At 36.6% G+C, this 19,975-nt stretch overlaps 1 protein-coding gene across 1 annotated transcript; it reads right to left on the bottom strand.

Moving 5' to 3' along the window:
• Window positions 1-12,089: 12,089 nt before the first annotated feature.
• LOC130868355 (odorant-binding protein-like) lies at window positions 12,090-18,606 on the bottom strand. The gene is made up of 6 exons (XM_057760607.1): window positions 18,550-18,606; window positions 17,977-18,116; window positions 16,988-17,058; window positions 14,918-15,028; window positions 14,171-14,272; window positions 12,090-12,109 (listed from the first exon to the last, which is right to left on the bottom strand). The coding sequence occupies exons 1-6, from the start codon at window positions 18,604-18,606 to the stop codon at window positions 12,090-12,092; spliced, it is 501 nt and encodes a 166-aa protein (XP_057616590.1).
• Window positions 18,607-19,975: the final 1,369 nt, after the last annotated feature.

Genomic DNA, 19,975 nt, shown 5'->3' with positions numbered 1-19,975 from the left:
TTTCTTAATCATGACTACTAGAGATTATTTAAATACTGATCTTATTTAGTAGTACTCTCATGGTGACCAGGAATAATCTTCCTTCATCAAATTGCAGAATGCATTGTTCCTGTAGATATGTTCTTATAACAGCCCGAAGCCTCCCAAAGGTGTCAGTTTTACAAGTTTACACTGCAGGAATCCTCATCTTTCTATCTCCTCAGCAAAATTAACACCAAGAAAACATACGACTCCATATCAAAACATGTATTATAAAATGAAAACTCATGTTCTCAGAGAGTGAAGCATAAATGTCTGAGACACACTTCAAAGTGTTCAATGTCTTTAGCCATCAGGGAAATAAAATTGAATCTCCTTAGAGATTTTGTCTATGATGCAGGGAAAGGGCTGTATTTGGTCCTGGTTGGTGGGAGTGAAAAGTGATTCAGCTGTGATCAAAATCAGTGGGGGAAATGGCTGCACTTGGCCCTGGTTGGTGGAAGTGAAAACTGATTCAGCTGTGATCAAAATCAGTGGGTAGGATCCTAACATCTGTCTTACCAAAAGTCCTTCAAAGAAGAATTACAATAAAACTCTGTTGACATATTTTAAATCATAGAACGTAAAGGATCACTCCCATGTTATATATAGCCAGTATTAATTTAAACCCAATCAACACACACACACACACACGCATATATTCATATGTGTGCACACATACATGCACATAGAGTAAAACGTAACTGGTGATAAAAAAGGCAGAAAACATTATAAAGTACTAGAAAAATGAATACACATTTATATCAAGCGTACCATCCACAATAATTAAGGTGACTTTATTCCAGAGGTACAGGCTTGGTTCAACACGCAGAATTCTATAAATATGATTAATCATACTATATAATTAAGGCAATAAAGGCATCATTAATTCAGTATTTCAAGAAAAAGCCTTTGATAGAATGCCTCATACTTTCAAAATTAAATTTACAAGATAGTGGGAATGGAGGAAATATACTTCATAATACTAAAAGCTGTCTCTGACAACATACTGTCAATACACAACCCATATGTAGAAAACCTGTAAGAAAACCCTCTAAAATCTTGAAGAAGACAGAGTACCCACTCTCCCAACTCCTTTATAATGTCGAGTTGGATACAGTACAGTGAGCGATACAGAAACTGAAGAACATTAAAATCATGCACCTATGAAAAGATAAATCTAAATTAACCCCATTTTCAGATGACATGATCCTATACCTAAGGCATACCCAAATTGTACCCAAACACATGAAGTAGAGTCAAAATTTCAGCAGCCTGACAAGGAAAGTATTGAAAGACCCCCGAAGAGGACCTTCCCTCAGGAGGAGACCCCTGGACCCAAGGATCAAGCCAAGACCACGGATCACGGATGCAAACTGCAAGAGGTTTATTAGGTTGACACAGGTACCTGCGGGCGGCAAAGCCTTTCGGAGGACTTGCGCGCCAGCAGGCTGGGTAAGGGTCTTTTTATAGGAAAAAGGGCGGGCAGAAGCGGCGTAAAGAAGCAGATGCATGGTTACAGGGATTCCATTGGTCAGTTTGAATGAGGCAATGGGGATTGGTCAATTTAAATGAGGCATTGGGGTTGCTTGAGGACAAGTTCCTCTGGGACATGAAGATCTGATAATAGCTGACTTGTTTTTCCCCAGAACTTTCCGTTCCCCACCTGGGCCAGATGTCTGACCACAGATATCCTGTTTGGCAACCTAAGAGCACTAACCTCGCCCTGAACCCATACTTGTTTGTGTGAAAGCCTTGCGAAATGGCGTTACAGCTGTCTAGCTAGGTTTAGGCAATGTAGCAGGGCCGGGGGTCTTTCAGTATCAGTTTCAAAAGTTAAAAGCTTTTCTATATACTACCAACAAAGCCAACTTAGAAAGCTATCATGAGCAGAATCCCATTTAAAATAGCATCAAAGAATAAAAATGTTGGGTTAAACATAACAAAGAAAAAGAAAGTAAACTTCAAATCTCAGAAGAACGTTTGAGGAAAAAGTCCTATAAACTGAAAAGACATTTAATAATCAAAGAATGGAAGAATTAATAGTATGGAAGTGATCATCTTGAAAGAAACACTTCACAGATATAATACAATGTCAAATTAAAAAAAAAAAAAGACATGACATTCTTCACAGAAATAGGAATGCATATGGCTTCTGATTTTCACATGCAACCTGAAAAGACTGTAGATTCTTAAATGAATCCTGGGATAAATAGATCAATACAGGAGGTATCGTCATTTCAGTCTTTAAGGTATTTTATAGGTCTAGAGTTATAGAAAAAAATCTAGCTAACTACCCAGAACCAGTGATTAGATATGTAGTACAAATAACTGCCAGGATATCAGCTAACAATATCAACAGCGACAACAAAAATGACAACAACAACATAACAAAAGCATCAACACACAGACAGTTCTGTGCTAATAAACATAGAAAAGTGTATTCTTGACCTCTCATAAAGAAAGATAGTGTTCCATAAATAAAGGACATTGAGACTATAATTCGTGATTCTAGAGAAGCTAAATAAGAAGGTGAACCCAAAGAAATACATATAAGCATCCCCCTGAATATTAACCTTCATCAGGCGATGAAAGAAGACAGAGACAGAGACCAACATTGGAGCACTGGACTGAAGTCTCACGATCCAAAGGAGGAACAGAAGGAGAGTGAGCACGTGCAAGGAACTCAGGACTGCGAGGGGTGCACCCACACACTGAGGCAATGGGGATGTTCTATCGGGAACTCACCAAGGCCAGCTGGCCGGGGACTGAAAAAGCATGGGACAAAACCGGTCTCGCTGAACATAATGGACAATGAGGACTACTGAGAACTGAAGAACAATGGCAATGGGTTCTTGATTCTATTGCACGTAATGGCTTTGTGGGAGCCCAGGTAGTTTGGATGCTCACCTTAATAGACCTGGATGGAGGTGGGTGGTCCTTGGACCTCCCACAGGGCAGAGAAACCTGCTTGCTCTTTGGGCTGAGGTGGAAGGAAGACTTGATTGGGGGAGGGGGAGGGAATGGGAGGTGGTGGCGGGGAAGAGGCAGAAATCTTTAATAATTAAATAAATTAATTAATAAAAAAAGAATTATAAGAAAAAAAATAAAAAAAAAAGAAAGCTAGTGTTTTCAACATACTGAAACATTACACAAAACCACAATCACTCAGAACACAGAGGTGTAAAGTATATTCCCAATATATATATGAATAAGCATTCCCATACTTAAGCTTCAGGAAACCTTGTGTAAGAGAGGGCATAAAAATAGAAGGATCTAGAGGACCATGATGTTTGGTATGAGATTCTATATCCTAGCAGTGTCAGAAGCTACTCCCACAAAGTGTCATCTATATGACTACTTCAACAGCAGCAGAACAAGGATGACAACAACAAGCATGCCAAAGTAGCCTAGGGAAACATGAGGCCTCAGCCCTACAGATTTCACTCACATACAACTAATTAACATGAAGTTTGGGGTATATCATCTTTCAACGGAGGAGCAGAGTAATTGTTTATTCAATAACAAGTGGACATCTTGTAAACACATAATTAACATTATATAGACTGAGCATAGTATATTTATCTATTTGGAAAACAGAGGAGTAAACATACACAAATATGTAAGCAAGAACAATTCCTGAAAAAGGAAGCTGTGAATGTGGAAGAGTACAAAGGGCATATGGTGATGTAATTCTTATCATAATGTTAAAATTTAGACAGAATAATAAAAACATGCAGTCTGGTACAGAATAATAAAAACATGCAATCTGGTACAGGTACAAATATAGATGTGCATTCCAATAGAATTAAGAAGACCCAAATAGAAGTTCTCATTACTATGGGCATATGGACCTTAACAAAAGGCAAAACACCTACAATGGAGAAAAGACAGCATCTTCAAGGAATGCTGCTGAGAAAACTGGGTATCTACTTGTACTACAATGAAACTGGACCAAAACTATTACTTTTCACAAAAATTAGATACAAGGGAGTCTAAGACTTCAGTCTGAATCCTGAAACAGTATATACACTAGAAGAAAACAAAATCAATACTTTACAAGATATAGGTGTAAGACAGGATTATCCAAACAGGGTTCCATTTGCCAAGGAATAGTGGCCAAGTATTGACAACCTTGACCTCATCAAACTAAAAGTCTTCCATTCTGTTATGGAAATAATGAATTATGTAAATAGGTATCAATAGAGTTGGAGAGATCAATGGCCATAGATATACCTCACCCATTGTTTCTTCTGTCAGTATTAATCCTGACCATTATGTCAAGAAAGACTGTAGAAGAGTTCTTGAGAAAAGAGTAGTAAATGAGTGATCCGTTTGGTTTGAACATTCAACAAACACAAAAGCATATGATCAATTTGAAATAAGAATATAAAGGGAATTTTTCACTTACTTTAATTTACTGATAACAGGAAAGAATACTACATGAAGACTAAAATTGAATTTCATTTCCATAAGAATTTTCTAATAGCTATGTTTAGAAATATTCTTTTCTAAATTTGAAGCAAAGCATGTAATTAGAAGTGAGTAACTATCTAATCTCTTAAGCACAAGTAATAACCGTATCTTCATATTTTTCTATATGAACAATTATAAATGAATCTTATATTTCAGTAATGTTTTAAGTAGTTTCAATTAATATAGTAAAGTATATATTTTGTTTTTATTATTAACTATAGTATTCAAAATAATAAAATTCAAACATTAGAGAGAACAAAATAACATACAAACAGATTGTGTTATCCTTATGCAGTTTCGGGAGTTATTTTTACTAGTCATATTAAAACTCTGTGTGGTGTGCCTAACTTCTTTGGTCTTAGGACATGGTGAGTGGTGGCAGGGGAATTATGATTTCAGGGTCTAACAGTGTAGGAGGAACTGAGATCCTTGTGCTCAAAGAAAAGTACTAGGGATCTGAGATGTAAGCCACACAGGGTTGTTCTTTTAAAGATAGTAATGAATAACCTGTTATCAGCACACAAGGCTTGGGCCTTGTGTGACTTTTGTATAATCTGTGACAGAGACCAGACCAGAGCCTCTCCTAGACCCTTTGAAGAAGAACACTTAAAAGAAATCCCACAGTAGCCCAGAATTGAGAATAATAGAGGATTATTTACTTAGGGGTAGACTTACAGATCACAAACCTCTTCTGGGACAGGAAACAGCAACTGAATTCCACAGCCAGAAAAAAAGGCCAGACGTGCATTTTTTATCAGCATAAATAGTATGAGGCAATACCCAAGTGGGCAGGTAAATTAAAAGGTACTAGCAATAGGAATTTCTACAGCCCCTCCTCCTTTTGTTTAAATAAGAGAGTTCTAAACAATACAAAATTATATACAATAAGAAGAAATATATCAAGTACGAAACAGATTATAAATGATTCAATAATTATCATATCTTAATGAGTTTATGTCTTGTATAATAAAAAACTTGGCCAAGTCATGAGAGGAAAGCAAATACAACTATCTAGTCTTCAACTACATCAAAGATCTGGAAGGGAAATAATATTACTTGAGTAAGCAAAAAGTGTTATCAATCAACTTACAAAATGTACAACAAATGACAGAGACAAATGGCTACCTGGGCAATCACCTAAAGTCTCATTTTTAATGTTGGAGCAACCAACTTTGGTTAAGGTATAGAATAACTGACAGACCATTTTCAGACCAGTCGAGACCAGTTTGTTGCTGATGAAGCTGGGCTGGAGGCAGTGGGCTTAGAGCAGATTTGGAAAAGCGGTGCCTGTGTCCTGGACCCATGTGCTCTGAGCTGTGCTGGCTAGCCTCATCTTGGCAATGTAAGTTGATGAGCACTGGCCTTCCCTACAGCCCTTACCCAGAACTTTGGTAGAGAAAGAAAGAGACCACACAGGGGCATTGATTGCTGACACATTGAGCCTTCCCCTTAAAAGTTTTATTCATTCTTCTTCTCTGGAACAGCAAATAAAGGCAAGAAAAGCAAAGGGTTTCTTTCCAACATTGTCTATTTAGTGGGAGTGCTGCCTTATTCTGAGACAGGGACTTGGGGAAAAGACAAAATATTCCCCCACCCTTATGACACCCAAGCTGACAACCAAAAGGACACAATCTCATATTACATTTCTGAAGTTACACATGTGTGTCAGACACATGCAGAATTAACATGGAGAGAAAGTTCTCTGAATGATGACAGGGTTCCAAGAGCGTTTTCCTGGGCTTTGCCAAATATTCCATTAGTAACTTGGATTCAAATCAGAATCACTGGGTTTCTAGGCAACATCACCAGAGACAAAAAACAGGCCCCGAGTTACTCAAATAAGTTAATACAAACAGATCTCTTGCCTCCCTTGCTCTCCAGCCAGTTCAGCTGAGGTGTGGTTCTCCTTGCTAGTGGCCCACTTTCACTGATGTGAACAGCTGCGACAAATTATGATAAAAGCCAGGCAGAGAGTTAGTAAGGAAAATGCAGACCTGAGCCATGCAATCCCAGCTTTTGGGCTCCTGATTCTTTTCCAGAGCACTGTGTTAGCTGATACCTTGCTACTTCTTTTTCTGAGACTTTATTTAGTGGACTGGCCTGAAAACAGCCAAATGCTGACAGCTTTGTTTGAACTCAAGGGAATTCTGTACTGACTCTGCAGGACTGACAGACTCTGGCCAGCCTTCATGGCAATACATAGGGGTGGCAGGAAAGTTTCATTTCCATGCAGACTTCTTCCTTGCTTAGGTTTCTAGAAGTCCACCATGAAATGCTTATGAAGCAATGTGGCATGAATTCTAATTGGTCTTAATAATAAAAACCTGGAATCAGATATAGGGGTAAATGCTGAAAGATCAGAGAAGTAAGGAACAGCCAAAGTCACCTCTCATCTCCATGACTCTTCAGATTGAAAAAATTTTGACTCACCCAGATAGGATAGATGTGGAGTATTTTCTCTGAATTTGCCAAATGCAAATGAACTAGACATTGTTGATGTATTTGTTGCCTGTATTTAATATATAGTCATTGTAATTATTGTATGTAGTTTACCTTATATTATTTATAATTTATATTTATTATTTACTGTAAATAAAAATGGGAAATGTAGTGTTATATTATTTGTATTTTGACAGATAAATCTTGCCTGAAGACCAGAGGCAAAATTAAGTCACTAGAGGTCAGGCAGTGGTGCCACACACCTTTAATCCCAGGATTTGGGAGACAAAGTCAGAAGGATCTCTGTGAGTTTAAGGCCACCCTGGGCTACACAGGAGATCAATGCAGAAAAAATGCAGGTGGTGGTGGTCTATACCTTTAATCCCAATTCTAGGGAGTCATATGCTCTTAATCCTGGCATTAGAGGGAGTGTAAATGGAAGAGAGAGACCTATCTGTTTAGTTTGTTGTCATCTAAACTTGGTAGAGGTAAGATTTCTCTAGTGGCTTGGCTACTTTTCTTTTCTGGTTTTTGAGTTAAACCTCAATTTCTGTCTCTGGGTTTTTATTATTAGGTCCAACCTCTGATTTGCAGGCAAGCTTTATTTGTCAGAACACAAACAAGATATCACAGCAAAGCAGGAGTTAGTGAGAGGCTAAAATAATATGTGAGTTTCTATTTGAATTCATCCTTAGGGAGAATCTGTGTCTGCAGTGTTTTTTTTTTTTTTTTTTAAAGCCTTTAAAATCGTAGTGTAACTCAGATTCCATGAGTAACATTCTGCAGAATACCTCGCTTCCTGCAAGAAAGGAGCAATGTAACATGTATGTCTCGCAGTGGGGGGTGTGCAGATGGCACAAGAGAACAGGAAAGCATCTTTAGAGATGACTATCTTAAGGCAGAAAGTGTAACGGAGAAACCAGGAGACGGTGATCAACCATAGTGATGGATGCCATATGCTGATTGAGGAGGCAGAAGACCTCAGTGACCCTTTCACTGTACCCGGCTCCTCTGTAAAGATGTCCTGATGATTCCTGACACTCAGAACAGCACCATGTCTCCATGCCTACTGATGTCCGAGTTCGACCTCGAGTCCTGGAGAGATAGCCTGCCATCCCCAATTCAAGGGCCAATTTAAGTACTCTATAGGACATTCATGAGACACACACATTCTATGGTACATGTGCACAAAAAAACATAGAAACATGCAATAGAAATAATGATGACCCCAGTTTACATCTTAATGGACCAGAAGCTTCCTGGAATTCCAAGCAAGCAGTGGATATGCTAGCAGATGACACTGACTGATTTCAAGATCAGTGGGCAATTCCTTCTCATTTACTAAACTCTGTGGACCCTCCATTTCTGCTAGTCCCCTCTGCCTCTAATTTGGGGAAGTTGTCCTCTTATTATTATTTTTACTTTATCTTGTTCTGCCCTCTCTTACACAAGGTTTCCTGAAGCTTAAGTATGGGAATGCTTATTCATATATATATTGGGAATATACTTTACACCTCTGTGTTCTGAGTGATTGTGGTTTTGTGTAATGTTTCAGTATGTTGAAAACACTAGCTTTCTTTTTTTTTTATTTTTTTTTCTTATAATTCTTTTTTTATTAATTAATTTATTTAATTATTAAAGATTTCTGCCTCTTCCCCGCCACCACCTCCCATTCCCTCCCCCTCCCCCAATCAAGTCTTCCTTCCACCTCAGCCCAAAGAGCAAGCAGGTTTCTCTGCCCTGTGGGAGGTCCAAGGACCACCCACCTCCATCCAGGTCTATTAAGGTGAGCATCCAAACTACCTGGGCTCCCACAAAGCCATTACGTGCAATAGGATCAAGAACCCATTGCCATTGTTCTTCAGTTCTCAGTAGTCCTCATTGTCCATTATGTTCAGCGAGACCGGTTTTGTCCCATGCTTTTTCAGTCCCCGGCCAGCTGGCCTTGGTGAGTTCCCGATAGAACATCCCCATTGCCTCAGTGTGTGGGTGCACCCCTCGCAGTCCTGAGTTCCTTGCACGTGCTCACTCTCCTTCTGTTCCTCCTTTGGATCGTGAGACTTCAGTCCAGTGCTCCAATGTTGGTCTCTGTCTCTGTCTTCTTTCATCGCCTGATGAAGGTTAATATTCAGGGGGATGCTTATATGTATTTCTTTGGGTTCACCTTCTTATTTAGCTTCTCTAGAATCACGAATTATAGTCTCAATGTCCTTTATTTATGGAACACTATCTTTCTTTATGAGAGGTCAAGAATACACTTTTCTATGTTTATTAGCACAGAACTGTCTGTGTGTTGATGCTTTTGTTATGTTGTTGTTGTCATTTTTGTTGTCGCTGTTGATATTGTTAGCTGATATCCTGGCAGTTATTTGTACTACATATCTAATCACTGGTTCTGGGTAGTTAGCTAGATTTTTTTCTATAACTCTAGACCTATAAAATACCTTAAAGACTGAAATGACGATACCTCCTGTATTGATCTATTTATCCCAGGATTCATTTAAGAATCTACAGTCTTTTCAGGTTGCATGTGAAAATCAGAAGCCATATGCATTCCTATTTCTGTGAAGAATGTCATGTCTTTTTTTTTTTTTAATTTGACATTGTATTATATCTGTGAAGTGTTTCTTTCAAGATGATCACTTCCATACTATTAATTCTTCCATTCTTTGATTATTAAATGTCTTTTCAGTTTATAGGACTTTTTCCTCAAACGTTCTTCTGAGATTTGAAGTTTACTTTCTTTTTCTTTGTTATGTTTAACCCAACATTTTTATTCTTTGATGCTATTTTAAATGGGATTCTGCTCATGATAGCTTTCTAAGTTGGCTTTGTTGGTAGTATATAGAAAAGCTTTTAACTTTTGAAACTGATACTGAAAGACCCCCGGCCCTGCTACATTGCCTAAACCTAGCTAGACAGCTGTAACGCCATTTCGCAAGGCTTTCACACAAACAAGTATGGGTTCAGGGCGAGGTTAGTGCTCTTAGGTTGCCAAACAGGATATCTGTGGTCAGACATCTGGCCCAGGTGGGGAACGGAAAGTTCTGGGGAAAAACAAGTCAGCTATTATCAGATCTTCATGTCCCAGAGGAACTTGTCCTCAAGCAACCCCAATGCCTCATTTAAATTGACCAATCCCCATTGCCTCATTCAAACTGACCAATGGAATCCCTGTAACCATGCATCTGCTTCTTTACGCCGCTTCTGCCCGCCCTTTTTCCTATAAAAAGACCCTTACCCAGCCTGCTGGCGCGCAAGTCCTCCGAAAGGCTTTGCCGCCCGCAGGTACCTGTGTCAACCTAATAAACCTCTTGCAGTTTGCATCCGTGATCCGTGGTCTTGGCTTGATCCTTGGGTCCAGGGGTCTCCTCCTGAGGGAAGGTCCTCTTCGGGGGTCTTTCAATACTTTCCTTGTCAGGCTGCTGAAATTTTGACTCTACTTCATGTGTTTGGGTACAATTTGGGTATGCCTTAGGTATAGGATCATGTCATCTGAAAATGGGGTTAATTTAGATTTATCTTTTCATAGGTGCATGATTTTAATGTTCTTCAGTTTCTGTATCGCTCACTGTACTGTATCCAACTCGACATTATAAAGGAGTTGGGAGAGTGGGTACTCTGTCTTCTTCAAGATTTTAGAGGGTTTTCTTACAGGTTTTCTACATATGGGTTGTGTATTGACAGTATGTTGTCAGAGACAGCTTTTAGTATTATGAAGTATATTTCCTCCATTCCCACTATCTTGTAAATTTAATTTTGAAAGTATGAGGCATTCTATCAAAGGCTTTTTCTTGAAATACTGAATTAATGATGCCTTTATTGCCTTAATTATATAGTATGATTAATCATATTTATAGAATTCTGCGTGTTGAACCAAGCCTGTACCTCTGGAATAAAGTCACCTTAATTATTGTGGATGGTACGCTTGATATAAATGTGTATTCATTTTTCTAGTACTTTATAATGTTTTCTGCCTTTTTTATCACCAGTTACGTTTTACTCTATGTGCATGTATGTGTGCACACATATGAATATATGCGTGTGTGTGTGTGTGTGTTGATTGGGTTTAAATTAATACTGGCTATATATAACATGGGAGTGATCCTTTACGTTCTATGATTTAAAATATGTCAACAGAGTTTTATTGTAATTCTTCTTTGAAGGACTTTTGGTAAGACAGATGTTAGGATCCTACCCACTGATTTTGATCACAGCTGAATCAGTTTTCACTTCCACCAACCAGGGCCAAGTGCAGCCATTTCCCCCACTGATTTTGATCACAGCTGAATCACTTTTCACTCCCACCAACCAGGACCAAATACAGCCCTTTCCCTGCATCATAGACAAAATCTCTAAGGAGATTCAATTTTATTTCCCTGATGGCTAAAGACATTGAACACTTTGAAGTGTGTCTCAGACATTTATGCTTCACTCTCTGAGAACATGAGTTTTCATTTTATAATACATGTTTTGATATGGAGTCGTATGTTTTCTTGGTGTTAATTTTGCTGAGGAGATAGAAAGATGAGGATTCCTGCAGTGTAAACTTGTAAAACTGACACCTTTGGGAGGCTTCGGGCTGTTATAAGAACATATCTACAGGAACAATGCATTCTGCAATTTGATGAAGGAAGATTATTCCTGGTCACCATGAGAGTACTACTAAATAAGATCAGTATTTAAATAATCTCTAGTAGTCATGATTAAGAAATTACCATTCAGAATATACATAGAAATTACAATAGTTGGTGAAAAGAACAATGATAGTGGAATATGTTTATGGAACCAAGGGTGATTTACATTCTACAGCTCAAGGTGTAAGTTCAACTAATCACCTCTGAGTTACCTCTCAGATTGGGCAAGCTTTACCCATGTTAGCATGATGTGAATGGTGAGCTTTAGAACTTCTATGCCATTTGAAGTCTTGGCAGCTTAGAAAGCCACTTCTGATAGGACAAGATGTAGCCATATTCCCTTTACCTCTAAAATGAGACTTATAGGTAATAAGTAATTGAAGAATAAAAGGACAGCACTGGGTACAAATGTATATTAGAAACTCTAAATGGACACAATTGGGTATAAATTTCTGTGTCAACCTCTTCTTTCTTAACACACACACATATTCACACATATATTGAAATGAATTTGTATATTCATGAAGAAGTTGGAGAAACTGCAAGAAGAGGACACAGGGATAGCACTAATTAGTAGGAGAACGAAGGTGGTGTGATGTAAATGTACACTGAATATACCAAATTTGCAGAAGACATTGGTCAATTATTTTTTTTCTAAAGTAACGTTGTTTTGCCAGGCACACAATGAAAGTTTAAATAACAGGATTTTTCACAGAAAAATTGTCATTGTTTCTTATTCATATCTCTTGTTTATGAATACTGAATTCACTTTGCTTTCTTTATATCTTCAGACTTCATTAAACTGTATGTAACAACATTGTCTAATATATTTTGTTTTTCCTTGTTCCAAGCCCTAAAAGAAGATTGCTTCTGCCTTTTCTAATTTGATAGCTAACTACATCCTAAGTAATTGTTGCAATACAAAGAGAAAATTGTAACCAGTGCATGCATATATGTAGGGCATGGTATCTATGGAATATCATTCTTATGAAATTATTCTTCAAATGTAACTGAGTCATATGTACACTATTAAAGCATATCCTGATTCATTTGCTTAATGAAGTCATTTAACAAAAGATAATCTCCTCAGATAGACTTTTGAAAACATATTTCATCCTCTCTTTTAAATAATGTGTAACATGGAGGCAGACTCAAAGAGTTTTTTCTGTGAAATCTTTTAGAGTGTTAAGACTGTTCAACCGCAAATCATAATTTTAAGCTGAAAGTAAACATGAAGCACAACATAAAATTTATTTCTTCAGTGTTCTTAATCATGGATCTCCAGTAATTATCACATTTCTATTTAATTAAATATGATTTAGTAATACTGATATCATTTGTTACACCAGAGTGGTTATTTTATTAGTTTGGTGAATATTTATGTGCTTTTTGAATGAGATCCTTTTCACAACGTCTTTATTGCTTCTTGAAACACTTTATTTAATCATTCAAAAATATGAAGACCTTATAAATCATAAGAAGGGAAAGGAAATACAAGTCAGGAATTTGGTATATGCTGTTCTGCCTTCACAGGAGAAAAGACAATTCATTTTAAAGAAATGGTGATTTGTATATGACATTGATTCCATGGTCAAGAGGATATGATGTATCATTCTATTCCTCCTGTCATCTGTGCAGACATGAAAGCAAAAATTAAACATGATTGAACAGACAGGAAAGATTTCATCATTGAGAGTTCGTGGATGCAAAAATAAATATAACAATATAATGAGTATACATAAATGATGGTACACAAACAGTTCCTATCCTAGAAATCACCAATACCTTGTACTTTGGAAACTATAGAAGCACTGTCAACAGAAAATAATGATATTCTGTGCCCCTTCATGAAAATATATATTGAGAGATTTCAAGGAATATACTGAAAATATCAACATCATTTTACCATATCTGTGACAAATAATACCCCACAATCATAAGTAATATAAGATTTTTACAAATAACAAGGCACACTCTCTTGATGAAGTATTCTTCAATATAAGCATATTAGCAATTGTGAATTAGATAAAATTCTTAATATTTTTATAAATAAAAATATTTTATCCTTCATTGCTATCTCTGTAACATTTTCTCTCTTAAAATACATATGATACCCAGTCTTGATTTTGCTAATTTTCAGTTCACTTTTTCCTTGGTGACATACTTATCTCTAATTTTTATGTAATAAGCACAAATCATGGCCTCTGTTTCTACTCACCTCCAGAAAGTCATTATTTAGGACAAATATCTGCAAAAGAATATGAACGGGGTAAGGATTGACAGAAATGTTTGCATAGGAATATGATAACAGATACCCAAGGATTATTTCTAGAAATAGCAGCTGAAAGATTGCATACGAATCCATATAATCTGAATCAGGGATCTTTCTGAGTAGATATATAGGTAGATAGATAGATAGATAGATAGATAGATAGATAGATAGATAGATAGATAGATAGAGTTAGATTCATTATGTATATATATATACATTATGTATATGTATATATTCATGCATGAATAGAGAGAGAGAGAGAGAGAGAGAGAGAGAGAGAGAGAGAGAGAGAGAATTCTGTGGCCAAAATAATATTCATTGGGGTTACCTGTAGCCAGAACATCTCTAATATTTTCTTTTGGAATGTTTTGTTCCTTAGCAAATTCTTCAAGTTTTTCATATTGTTCAGGAGTCAAAGGTTTACCTTTTCCTACAGTTTATTAAAGACAATGTCAAGGACATGTTCAAGAAACATGGAGAAATTATATTGCTTCTTTAGTATCCCTGCATCATATGCAATAGAAAGTCCCAACTGCTTCAAATTGATCTATCCTGGGTGGATCAATACAGAGAGTGGTAATTTTCCCCAAATTCCATTTTCAGTGTTTCGTGATGTATGCAAAAATAAAGCAACTTCTCTAGGGAATTCTCACACCTCAGTCCTATGTATTTTCAAAAATATGACACTAAAGAATCATGGATGCTTATCAATGGAACCTTCACATTTCTCCTGAGTCTATACTCTAGAGTTCATGATTTCTTTAGTACACACTTGATCAAATGACACTCAAAATGTTTTAAATTTCAGACAAATAGTATTTGGTCTTTTCTTTCTAGTAAGGAAATATGAACATAAACACTTCCAATAACATTCACCATCACCAATACTCTTCAATACCATGCAACTCAAATTACAAAATAATGTAAAAGTTGGTCCACACAACAATCATATTGTCATTTAGTGGAGAGGAGTTTGGAAACACCATGATACTGTTTGGAGTGTGAATCTGACTTAATCTCTATTTTCAGGGTGATACTTCTCTTACTACATCAGAAAACCCACTACCATTCTTACCAACAACAAAAATCAGGTTAGTTGTCTGGCCAGCTCTATCCACATTCTTACTGGTAAAGACTATGTTCTCTGGTGTTGCATGCACTGGTTCAAATCTGTTGTCACCTTCAACTGTAATAACAGAAATATTTCAAACTCAGTGCCACTCATTTTTCTACTTTGTTTGACATCACCTGTTGACTAAACATTAATATTGATCCTGACTGTAGCAATCATCTCTGATTCACTATCATATAACACATGTTGGCAAAGGTATTCTTGTAGTCATTCATTTTGCATATCCAATCATAATATGAGAACCAATCATTTCCATTCTTTAACCCTGATAGTGAATCCAAGGTTCATACACATTCCTTTTTTTCTGAATTCCTTGTGTCAAGACCTGTGGGATCACTCTGTTGGGTAATCCTTCCCCTTTCAACCAGATCCAAAAGGACACTTGTCAGTTTTCTGAAACTGTAAAACTTTGGTGTCATACCATAGTAATACTTGGTGGGAGAATTGATACATATGCTAAAAAGGACATGGTAATTAGAAATCTGCACAAAAGTTTTATTCTTGTAAGATTATGGATAGAAAAGATGTAAGAATCAACATTTTAAGTTTACCAGACATTCATATTGTGTGTGTTCTCTCTGTGAGTGAGAGTTTTTCTGTTTGCATTCTCTCTCTGTCTCTCTCTCTCATCATCATCATCATCATCATCATCATCTCTCTCTCTCTCTCTCTCTCTCTCTCTCTCTCTGTGTGTGTGTGTGTGTGTGTGTGTGTTCAGGGCTGTATATGTGTGTGGTATTTTCTCTTAAAGACATCTATTAAATTATAAAAGTTGTTCATGGAAAAATAAAAGGAATTTATTATCTAGTAAATTTCTATTACTTGACTACTTTATAATGGTCATGTAAACTTAGGAAAACAATAAACTTGGTAGAAGAATGTGCCCTGCCTTCAAGATCTAACCAAAGGTCATCATATGCGTAATTCAGTTGAATATTTTACTATTATTTTAGCAATTTGTACAAAATTGAAGGAGTCTGTATGATTTTTTTAAACAGATTTTCCCTAACTGCTTTTCAAAATTGAAGTTTATCATTTAATGATCTAAATGTTATGATCGCTATAAAGTAAGAGAATAGGAAACTTTAAAATAGGACCATTAATTTAAAGTTTCCCTGAATCCAGAATGACAGTTCAGGCCTGTAATATAAGTGCTTGTCAGCCTGAGGCAAGAAGTTTTCAATGATGTTTGAGGCCACTGAGACCTATCAGTGAGTATCAGGCCTGTCCGATGACAAACAGAGATATTGTATGAAAGCAGCATTATTTGTCATAGCCAGAACCTAGAAACAACGTAATTACCCCTTGTCAGAAGAATGGATAAGAAAAATATAGTACATTTATACAATGGAGTACTACACAGCAGGGAAAATGACATCTTGAAATTTGCAGGCAAATAAATGCATCTAGAAAATATCATATTGAGTGAGGTAACCCAGACCTAGAAAAACAAATATCATATGTACTCACTCATAAGTGCTTTTTAGACATAAGGCAAAGAAAAACTACCCTACAATTCACAATCCCAGAGAACCTAGACAACAAAGAGGACCCTAAGAGAGACTGCCATGGATACAATCTACATGGGATGTACAAAAAGACAAGATCTCTCCTGAGTAAATTGGGAGCATGGACAACATTGGAGAGGGTAGAAGGGGATGGGATAGGAAGGGAGGGGAGCAGAGAAAAATATATAGCCTAATAATAACAAATTTAACAAAAGAAAAGACACTGGATATTGTATAGAAATAAATTTTCATGCAGGAAACTATTTGGAGACACTTTGTTAGCATCACTACTTACATCTTCAGGTTCAGTGTTCTTCTCCAATGTAAACTTCAGATGGATGACCTACATTGTACTCTGACTTTGTTGGTTGGAAGAACTGATGAATTTCCAAGTAACTAATATTGTTCTAGGTCCATGTACCTATGAGTAGCTTAAGTGTCAGCATGAATGTGCTCACTCAGAATGCTTCTGTTTGTAGAGGAAGCTCCCAGATCCCATACTTACACTGGGTTTTGTACTTGCCATCTTCTTGCCTATACCCAATGACTTTGGTCTCTGAACATTGGCCATTCGCACTAAAAATCAAACAGAGGATCCCTGGTTTACACTTTATATCCTTTAATTCATATTAAATATCTTTAAGTATTATAACAAACTTGATGATATAATAAAATCTATGAACAGTGTACAGAGCTATAACAGAAGTACCTATGCTTACCTCACTTCTCTTAATTCTTGTTTAGAAAATATCATCCTGTTTGTAATCATACACATGACTTCCTTTATTTGTGGCAATTTTACCAAGTGCTATGAACGCTCTGATGGCTTCCTTATTCAAATTTCACTATTTACTGAGTATGGTTTTCAATATCCTAATTCTCATGTTCTAATCCAATGACAACGTGTTCAAAGTTTTATATGTATGTGTTTTAAGTGATTTAATTGATAACCTAAAACTTAAATTCATAGCTAGAAGAAAGAAATGGTTGTAAGCTTTATAAGTTCTTATGCTGTTATACAACCTTTCAATGAATGTAATCATCTAAATGGCAAAAAGTGTCTTTGAAACTAGAGCATCAAAGAAAGGGGTTTGCAAATTAGATTTGTCTAACTTGTTTGTGAAAGACTTTTTATGATGTCATTGACTAAATAATATAACATATATGACTATGAACCAAATGTTCACACTTACCCTTCAACTTACTAGAAATGAGATTCTTAGAGTCTCTTGCATCTAATATTAGAGCACAAAATTCAACCACAGTCCTCCAACCAAAAGGATTTCTAAGGAAACACTCAGGGATTTGAAGACAGTATCAAACATCCATGTAATACCCAGAGCTAACCGATCTCGGAATAAAATAATCACATTGCCAAAGATGAGGCCTTAAATTTCATGACCAGAAACAGAACATTCCCCTGAAAGTTTGACAACATAAATGCTGAGAAATGGAAATATTCTACTCAGTTTACATGGTTGACAATCTGCTTACTTGACATAAAATGTGACTCCCATTTTACTACATGCTTCACTACAAGTAAGTTCACGAATATAGATTCTCAGAGGTCCTTCTTCCTCTATTTTTTCAACATTGTCAGCAGCGATGGCAGTGGTAACCCACTTTCCTTCAAGCTGAAAAAAACAAACAAGTCCCTGAGAATGTGAGTTGGTACTCACGTCTCTTATCTGAATCTTTAGAAATACATAAGCTAACTAGAAATATAAAATAAAAAAATATTTTGTTTATTAGTTAAAAATTATGCTTCTAGGGATGTAGACTAACACAGGGTAATACGATGACTGTATTTACATAGCATTTGGTATCTGTGACCTTTTGGAACTACTCATGTGGTGGCCTCTTAAGCTCTGAAATTCAACCCATTGTATCCTTCTTTCAATTGTTTCATCTTAGAAAAATCTTATTTAAAAAGTGCACATGTGTGAAAGCCAGAAAGGTTATTTCATGAATACGGACTTGCACAGACAAACTGAATGAGAAACATCACATCCACAGAAATATGCTGTTGAAGAACATCAAACCTGTTCACAGACCAAATGAATTTACCTCAGCATAAGCATGAGCCAGACCAAATGCCAAAGCCAGCAGCAGAAACTTTACCATGGTGGTACCTGCCTGTGCTCTTCTGTAGAAGCTCAAATTAAGATATTGCTGTGAAGGAACTGAACTGACAAAGCTTTTTATACAGTTAGTTAGAGGGAGTTTCATGGAATCAACCAATGGTTCTGTGCCACAACAACCTGCATCTGTCCACTATTTCCTCTTTGGCCCTGCTGAATGGCATATTATCTCATATCCCTAAACTAATAAGATTAGGCTAAAGGTCGGGTTCTGTTGGGATGACAAATTGAGTGTTCCTGTCAGAAAGAAAGAACTATCCTTGTGAGAGCATTAAAGCAATTGTTTTGACTCCACAACTATACCGGTGGGTAAATGTCAATATCCATATGCACATGTTGTATGTGATTCATCTAATCAATGCTGCCTTTTAAAATACATTCTGAATCTAAGCATAATACTCTGCAGTTAAATGAATTTAAAACTGTGGCCTGAGAAATACGAGTCAAAACAATCACATTCTTAGACGATAAGATGATAAAACTAAAGAAGGTTTTCCTGTACGGATACTGATATATCCTGTGCTACCTTTAAGTCTTCTACTATATTGACTACTTTATTCTTCCAGCACATGGAATTCAAAGGCTATGGTACAGAACTACAAGAGATAATCACCAAAACTTAACTGTATAAATAATAGAAAATAAATGCTACTAGCTGTCCACTGGGAATAAATACAGGTCTCATTAATAAAAAGAAGCCAAATCATATTTTCTTTCTGCTGTGTAATACTCCACTGTGTAAATGAACCACATATTCTTTACCCATTCTTTGGTCAAAGGGCATTTAGGCTGTTTCCAGGTTTTGGTTATGACAAAAATGTGCTATGAACATAGCTGAGCACATATCTTTGTTGTTTGATTAAGCATTCTTTGGGTATATACCCAAAAATGCTATTGTTGAGTCTTGAGGTAAGTTGTTTCCTAATTTTCTGAGAAATAACCATACTGATATCAAAAGAGGCTATAGAAGTTTAAATTCACACCAACAATGGAGGAATGTTCCCATTACCCAACATCCTCTCCAGCATAAGGTGTCATTAGTGTTTTTTATTTTGGCCATTGTTACAGGTGGAAGATGGAATCTCAGAGTCATTTTAATTTGCATTTCTCTGATGACTAAGTATGTTGAGCACTTCCTAAGTGTCTCGCAGCCATTTTAAATTCCTCTGTTGAAAGGTCTCTGTTTAGGTCTGTATTCCATTTTTAAATTGAATTATTCGTTCTTTTGATGACCAATTTATTGAGTTCTTTGTGTGTATTTGAGGCCAGCCCTCTGTCCTATGTGGAGTTTGTGACAATCTTTTCCCATTTTGTAGGCTGCCGTTTTGTCTTGTTGACCGTGTCCTTTGCTT

This window comes from Chionomys nivalis, chromosome X (genome assembly GCF_950005125.1).
Source record: "Chionomys nivalis chromosome X, mChiNiv1.1, whole genome shotgun sequence".
Lineage (NCBI taxonomy): Eukaryota > Metazoa > Chordata > Mammalia > Rodentia > Cricetidae > Chionomys > Chionomys nivalis.
The sequence above is the reverse complement of the archived record's forward strand: the minus strand, read 5'-3'. Positions and strand labels throughout refer to the sequence as shown.

Excerpts from the sequence above, each read along its gene's own strand:
- LOC130868355 (XM_057760607.1), bottom strand. The coding sequence starts at position 18,606 with ATGGTAAAGTTTCTGCTGCTGGCTTTGGCATTTGGTCTGGCTCATGCT. Across the intron at positions 17,059-17,976 it reads GGAGTCACATTTTATGTCAA|TGCGAATGGCCAATGTTCAG; the intron begins GTAAGCAGATTG and ends TTTGATTTTTAG. Across the intron at positions 12,110-14,170 it reads TAGAGATGTTCTGGCTACAG|TTTCTCCAACTTCTTCATGA; the intron begins GTAACCCCAATG and ends CTCTTCTTGCAG.